Below are 7,553 nucleotides of genomic sequence, written 5' to 3' on the forward strand. Positions count from 1 at the left end.
GCGGTGAGAAGCCGGGGACAGGTGAGGGGGGGGGCAGCGATCCTGCGGGAAGGCAGCTGGAGCTGCAGGAGCCAAGTCCGAGGAGGGAAGATTTTAATGCGTGAAGGGAAAAGCTGTCTTTGCTCGAGTGCAGCCTGGAGCCGCTCTCCTTTGGTGCTGGTTTACCCCGTTAGTCTGGTGGAAGCGGAGCTCGGAGGGCTCTGGGAGCCTGCCATCAGCACGCTGTGGCCGTGAGCCTTTTAAAGCAGCAAGTCCCAAGCGTGCGTGGGCTCTGGCCCATGGTCTGTCTGTCTGCTGCTGAGCCTTGTCTGTGGCAGTTTGTCCTGCATGCAGGCAAACAGCAGCAGCAAACCCTTTTCCCGTCCGGCACTTCCCAATCCTTCGCCCAGGGTGCACCCCAGACACTGCCCAATTATTAAGCTTTTATGTACAGTTTATTGGAATGGGGAGATCGGGGTCTTGGCTCACCTCCGGGGCTGGGTGACGGCGCGGGAGCGGTGGTGTGCCGCTGTGTGCTGCCTGCTGTGTTCGGAGCCGGCGGCAGAGAGCAGTGTTTCTTCACAAGTGGGAAGGAAGGGAAGGAGCAGCCGCCCGCCCTCCGGCACAGCACTTTTCTCTCCTCACCTGGAACCAAACTCTCCCAAAGCCATACTTCCATCCGCTGCTGATACCGGCAAACCGGGGTGCCCCCTTACTGGGGAGATCCCGCTGCCCCGTAGCGTGGACGACAGCCGAGATGTCACGTTTTCTAATTAAACTTTTGTTTCCACCTTCTCCAGTGCTCCGTGCCCCGGATGAAGTGTAGCACTGATTAGAGCCGCGCTCCTTCATTTATTTAAATCGGTAGTGGTATCTGAGGGGCGTTGATGCGTGCATTTCTTCCACAAGTGTTTTAATCACTGTTTTTTAATCACTGGCCGAACTCTGCTATTTTGAAGAGGGACGGAGAAAAAACTATGGCAGAGAGTGCTGCAGCGAGAAAAACGTGGCGCTGCCCCCCACCTCGCCAGATGCTGGGTGGAGCTGCCTTTTCGAGCACCATCCCTACGTCTGCAGGCTTCCTGGGTGTTTGGTGTGTGGTTGGGAGCAGCTGGCAGGAGCTTCGGGGTGTTAGGGGACTGCATCTCACAGCCTCTCTGCAGCCGCTGAATTGCATTGCCTGTCCCCTGCAGCCTGCCCTGCACGCTCACGGTGCAGCCGCGGTGCTCGGGGTCTTGCAAAGGCGACAGGGCAGAGGAGAGGCTGTCTGTGGGTGTGATGCGACCGGCTGCCCTTGCGGCTGAGCACTGGGATCTTTTAACTTCATGATATTCAGCAGTTTAACGTTGCAAAGAGTTGAGGTACAGGCGCAGTCGATTTGTGAAAGGTGAGGAGGAAAGGCACCGCTCCTCGTGCAGGAGAAGCCGCGGGACCTGGCAGCGTGTGGGGGCATTGCATCTTCTGCCTGCGCAGGCCACGTGCTGAGCTTCCGCATGTCCGTGCTGCCTGCGCGCTCGCCAGCCTCGCCGGAGGAGGAAGGCGCGTGGGCAGGGGATGGGGTCCGCGCGCGTGGCAGGTCAAGGTGACCCCTGCGCTGCATCACCCTCATAGGGTTTAGGGGAGAGGAACGAGCTGTTGCAAAGTGTTGTTAGCGTTCACAGGGGGAACAGCAAGCCTGGTTTTACAAGGGATCTGCTTTAAGGGCTCTCTGTGTCTTTGCAAGGCGAGGCATCGGTCTGCAGCCAGCGGTCATTATTTCAACATTTTGCAATAAAAGATAATAGAATAATGATTTATTTCCCTGGGTTGATGCAGTAATGTCTCTCTCCATTATCCCTTCCTGACAGCCTGTGATTACAGTAAACGTTTTCCCTGGGACACCGTGGTAATGAGTTTTTAATAGAAAGATTAACCTAGCTTTAAATCCTGTCCCGGGGAGGTGACCTGTGTCCTGTCCCCTCCTGCCCCCAGGTCTGGGCCACCTCCCTCTCCCCTCCCCACGGCAGCAGGGTTTCTAGCTCCTTTGGCTTTCCCAGCGTGGGGCTTGCTATAATGCTGTAGGTCAGGGGCGTGTCAAAGCCCCGCTCGTACGGGGTCTGCAGCCTGCGAGTTACTCTGGAAAATGAGTGTTAGCAACAAAAAAAAGAAAAAAAAAAAAAAAAAAAGGTTAATGATGTTTGAGATTTAAGGAGGTTGAGATTTCCGAGTGGTACCGGAGGTCGTTTGCCATGAGCTGCTGTCTGGAAGTTTCAATGGATATTCTGGTTGTGCCGCTGGCTGTCCAAATGCAACAGGTATTGCTCTGCCTGCAGCTGCCGCCGCCAGCTCTGAAATACCCTTTCTTTCTCCTTTCCCGTCCCAGACCGTTTACTTCCACACCTCCTTGAACCACCCCGGCATCGCTGCCGTTGTGGAAGTGGTGGCAACGGTTGGGAAAGGGGATGAGGGCTCTCAGCACGTCTCCTGCGGCTTTGGACTCATCCCCCTCTTTGGCAGGGGATCGGAGGCGACGGACCCAGCCGCCGAGGACAGAGTGTAGGTCCCCCCACCGCCATGTGATGGGGCATGCTGGGAATCGGGGTGGCAACATGCACGGCTGCTTCGGGGGGAGAAAGGGTGGTCCTGGGGCTGCAGAAACAGAGCCAGCATTTAGAAACCTGGAATTCTTCACTGCTGGGGAAGCAGCGATGGGTTTGTAAGTGATGCCTGTCCTTTCCCTAAAGGATAGGGTTTTTACCGCGGGTACAGAGTAGGAAGGTGGTTTCTTACTGTTGAGCAGAGGCATTGTGGAAGATGCAGATGTGCTTCAGGGTGGATTTACTGACCACTGCGCGTGTGCTCTTTGCTTTCAGACTGAAGCTGTACCACGGGACGCCGCGCGCCTTACTGCACCCACGCTTCCAGGACCCTGTGGAAAGTAAGCAGCAGCAAGACATTGCGTCTCGCTCCTTTCTTGGTGGCCTCTCCTATCCAAACGGGTATTGTGTGTGTCTGGTCGATGTGATACGTGGTCTCTGCCCTGGTAGTGCTAAGCGGACGTGCCTTACTGCCAGACGGGAAAAGCCTGGCCGGGCAAACCCAGGTTTTCCTTTGCTCCCAACATGTGTTCATGGATAATGATTTCTTCAACAGTGGTGCCGTGAAGCTGTCTCCCCTGGTTTTGGTCATTTTGGGATGTTTTCTCTTCTTCAGAGAACAAACACCTGACGGTGATGGAGAAGAGCCACCTGCAGTACGCCCTGAAGCCCCACCAGCCCCTGGAGATGATATTTCACCTCCTTCCCGAAAACCTTCTGATGTCTGGGCTGCAGACCGTTCCCGGCTTGCTGCCGGCACGTGGAGATGCGAGTAAGGGCTCCTTCCCTTTCCCTGCTGCCTGTGTCGCTCCTGCTGAAGGCCGCAGGTCCCTGGGGAGGCTGCGGGCAGGGCGCTGGCATGGGGTTTCTGGGAGCACCGACGGGTTCTCTGCAGCGCTGCCCCTTGGCAAGAGCATCTCCCCTGTGTGGGCCAGCGGGGCGGCAGCCCTTGCATTCATAGCTCAGCCTTAAAGAGGTCAAAATGACTTCAGTCTGTTCCCCATCCGTTAATTGCTTCGCTCCTGGGAAGCTGCTAGGGATAACTGATGGTTGGTTTAATTACAGTCGTTCAGTGGAGTCTTAGGAGAAGCCCTTGCAACTTGTTTAAAGTCGTTGTCCTTGGTGGTGGGGCTCAGGATCGCTGGGGGTCTGGCAGGTTTGGGGGGATGAGCTAGCTCCTGTGTGCTCAGCCCTCGTTAATCTTTCCCTGTGGGTAGCAGACTTGCCGTTCAAGCTGCTGCAATTAAAATTATGTGATCTGAAGATTCAGAGGGTAGAGTACTCTCAGTTCTGCAGCTGAATTATTCTTCAGCTTACCGCCTGGAAAACCCTACTGCTAACCATTTTGGGGGTTGTAACTGTTAATGTTAAAGCTGAGCAAGGCCTCCAAAGCAGCCGAGTCCCTGGTGCTGCTGAGACCACTGCTCGAAAGCAGAAGAGGGGAGAGCCAGTGTCTTGCACTGCAGGGCACCTCAGCACTACAGTGGCGGTGGCTTTATTAAGTAGACAGATTGCATCCATTGACACCGACGGCGTTGGGTATTTCTGGGTCTCTCCTGGGCATAAAGACGTGTATGTGCCGGGGAAGCTGGGGATCCCACACACGACCACGACCTCTTCCCGGTGCTGCTTTCGGCTCAGGTCTGGCAGCAGGTGCCCCTGCGGTCCTGGTGACCTTCCCCCCAGCTGTGGCGTGACCTGTGGCCACCACCTTGTCTTTTCAGGTGACTGCTTGCAGAAACCCCGGCTGATGAAGCCGGTCACCTGCTATCTGGAGAGGCTGTCGGTCCAGCTGTACCCTTCCTTGGAGGAATTCGAGGAAGAACTGCTGGACTTACTGAACAGCGATCGCTTACTTAAGGTAGTGCTGATGCAGTTATGGCAGGGAAGAGCACAGTGCGCGAGCAGTAATGCCGGCACTTTGTTTTCGGGCAGAGCGGAATGGTTCAGATAAATGACGCTTGTCTGTTTCACTTGGAGTCTCTGATTTTTTTGCTGTGCAAGCCTTTTGCTTTACTGCTGGATTAGCGCATAGGTGCTCCGTGTTGGGTTTGTTTTGAACGTCCAGACACTAATAAGCAGAATTTGGGTTTGCTCTGCTATGGAAAATCCAAAGATAAGATGCAGTGCTCATCATAGTACGTCTCTTTAGGAACGGCAGCGCTTGGTGCGCGGTAAGGACCGCTGGCCAAGTCCTTCTTCATTTGCCAGATTTGCACCAACTCTGCCATAAAGACGAAAGATTTTAGTATCCATCAGCTGCTGGGGGGGTGGGTCCTGTTTTTTTGAGTTTCTGATGGATTGCCTGAATTTTCCTGGCCGTGGGTGGCACAGGGAGGGATGCTGAGCCACCTCGTGCTGCCTCGCTGCCTGAGCTGGAAAACTTGCCTGTTGCAGGCTAATGCTGCGCCGGACGGCAGTGGGGTGGTGGTTCGGGAGCGGCGGCTGCATGTTGGCGTCCACAACGGCCTGCGCTTCGTCCAGGTGCCGCAGGTGGCCGTGCTGGTGCCGGAGGCAGAGATGGTGCGGGGTGGCTACCCAGGGATGCCAGGCTCCGGAGCCAGGTAAGGGGGAGATCCTTCAGCACCGCCCTTGCTGCTTTTCTCCTGCCTTGGGTGCTGCCCACAGCCGCTTCTCCATCCTGGTGCAGGGGTGCAGGTCAAGCCCTGGTCCTGAGGAGCCGCATCCACCTGAGCGAAATGGTCCCTCACCCAGCGTTTGGGGTCTGCTTCCAGCTGGAGTACGTCTTCTGCGCCGCGGGGAGAGCTGATGGGAAGGTAGGGCTGAGTGTGCATGCACCTCGTCTCCGTCCCTTATTAACGAGTGGAGATCTGCCGCTGGGGGAGCGAGCCCTGCTGAGTAAATCCATCCTCTGCCCCCACTTCACCGTCCCGCACCCCCAAGACGCAGCAGCTCCTTGTCACGCGGCTGCGCTGCCTAACAAATGGCCCCGCAAAGTGTCCAGGTGCCTTCTGCAGCGCTGTGCAAAATATCCTGCAAATGGGCTTACTGAATCATTTTAATTATATGTGGTTACATTTCTCCACCGTGTATTTGTATATGAAGAAATGTAGCCTGCAGCAGTCCCATAGTGTTCTGGCAAGCTAATTTGGAATATCTCAGCTTTTTTTAATTTAAAAAAGGCTTTTCTTTCAGAATTTAGCATTTATGCTGAAAAGAAGTTAACCCCTCCCTCTCTTTTTTCTTTTTTTTTTTTTTTTTTTTTTTTTTTTTTTTTTTTTTTTTTTTTTTTTTTTTTTTTTTTTTTTTTTTTTTTTTTTTTTTTTTTTTTTTTTTTTTGTTTTTTTCCCCCCCCGAATGCTGAGGTTTTTCTGGGAGCTTCAGTGGGAGCTTCAGCCTGATGTTCTCCGGACCTTAAAGCCAGGAGAAGTCTCTGTATTGACTGCAGAGAGCACGCTCGCTAATGCCTACTTACCGATCATTTACATGTATTTCAGTTGAACCTTTCCGCAGGTTAAACCCAGCTTAGCGAGCCATTCAGTCGTCCCCTCCAGAGACCCTTTGCTGTTGGAGCCATTAGCTCGTAGTGCGGCTGAATCGATGGCCATGGGTTTGTTAGGAGGCCCTAATCGTCCTGCTAAGATGCTCATTGAAAATGCAGCAAGTGTCCTCTCTTGTTAGAGCTGTCCAGAGCGAAGCTGGGGCGAAAATGGGTATTTATAAAGTGGGACACGTGTGCCAGGCCAGAGGGATTTGTATTGAGGTGGGGAGGAGAAGCTGAGCCTTGCTGTCAGAAATCATGTGTTGGGTTCAACTCCTTTAAAAAGCTGAAACCCAAGGACCCGCGGAGATTTGGGGCTCCGGACGCAGACCTGTTTGTTTGGCTGTACTGGGTGCCGGGAGTGCTGGCCGGGGCGGCAGTGGAGCTGGTTCCCGTGGCGCAGCCCTTGGGCAGAGCGGTTAATCCCGAAGCCACTCGCCGAGCTGATCGCCTTGTCCTCTGTGCCATAATTAGCAGGCTGTGAGGGTGATTGCGGGCACTGGTAGAAACCTCTTGGCTTGCTTCTGCGCCTCTCCTTCGGTTTAAGGGGAGGCTGTGGACACGCCCGGGTAAGTGGAAGCCTTTCCGCTGCCTTTCCCGTCTGCCAGGGATGGGGGGTCAAACATATATCCCTTAATGCAGCTGCTTGAGTGAGGGGGTTACGGCCCTTCGGTTGGGTGCTGGTGTCTTTGTCTCAGCCTACATGCGCTAAGTACATACAAGGGATGAACCCTGTTATTTTTGTGCTTTTATATTATATCAGCATTATATTATGCTGATCCATAATCTAGAGGTGTAGTCGCTTGCGTAACTTGGTGAAGGGATGGGGTACGATTGCCTGGAGCGCGGGTGCCTGACGTACTGCAGCCGCAGCCTGCAGGAAGGGGAATAATGTCAGCGATGGGCTGGGTAAACGGGGTAAGTGCAAGAAAAACCAAAGAGTACCCACGTGGGAAGGGTGGTACGGGGTTTACAGGGAGAAAGTGGGATTTGTACCTGTGTGCAGCTGTGGCCATGAGTTTGTGGTCAGCCTTGAGGAGGTGAAAGCACGTAGGAAGGCGCCGGTTCTGCCTGCGGCGCTGCTGGCAGAGGGAAGAGAAGCAAACCTCAAAACTGTGCAGGCTGGCTCAGTGCTATTTCACTGAGAGGTCTCGCGATCCTGGGTCCCCTCCCTGGGACCGACCTGTCCCTCTCCGTCAGGGAAGCATTTCTGGTGTTCCTCAGAGCCTGCAAAGGGATGGGAGCAGAAAGGTGTGGTCGCTGGGGGGCGAAAAATGGGTGCGAAAAGAGAAATAAGATGCTGGAAAGCGGAATGTCTCCAGAACAGGTTGAAGGGGAGCGGTTTCTGCGACGCCGGAGCTGGGCGCGGGAAGGCGTGGGGGGAGATCAGAGCCCTTGTCTGTCTGGCAGCACCCTCTGCCCTGTCCCGGCGGTGAGGTGAGTGTGCCCGGCGCTCACTGTGCTCTCCCCCGGCTCTCCCCCAGGCCCTGCCCGGC

General features: G+C 54.8%; 1 protein-coding gene across 1 annotated transcript in view; it reads left to right on the top strand.

Moving 5' to 3' along the window:
* Positions 1-7,553, top strand: part of NPHP4 (nephrocystin 4) — a 23,020-nt gene that overhangs the window by 969 nt on the left and 14,498 nt on the right. The window contains 6 exon segments of the mRNA XM_009274217.1: positions 2,342-2,514; positions 2,832-2,896; positions 3,172-3,327; positions 4,280-4,416; positions 4,953-5,119; positions 5,206-5,332. Coding sequence (XP_009272492.1) covers positions 2,342-2,514; positions 2,832-2,896; positions 3,172-3,327; positions 4,280-4,416; positions 4,953-5,119; positions 5,206-5,332 — 825 coding nt within the window.

This window comes from Aptenodytes forsteri, unplaced genomic scaffold (genome assembly GCF_000699145.1).
Source record: "Aptenodytes forsteri isolate BGI_AS27 unplaced genomic scaffold, ASM69914v1 Scaffold16, whole genome shotgun sequence".
Lineage (NCBI taxonomy): Eukaryota > Metazoa > Chordata > Aves > Sphenisciformes > Spheniscidae > Aptenodytes > Aptenodytes forsteri.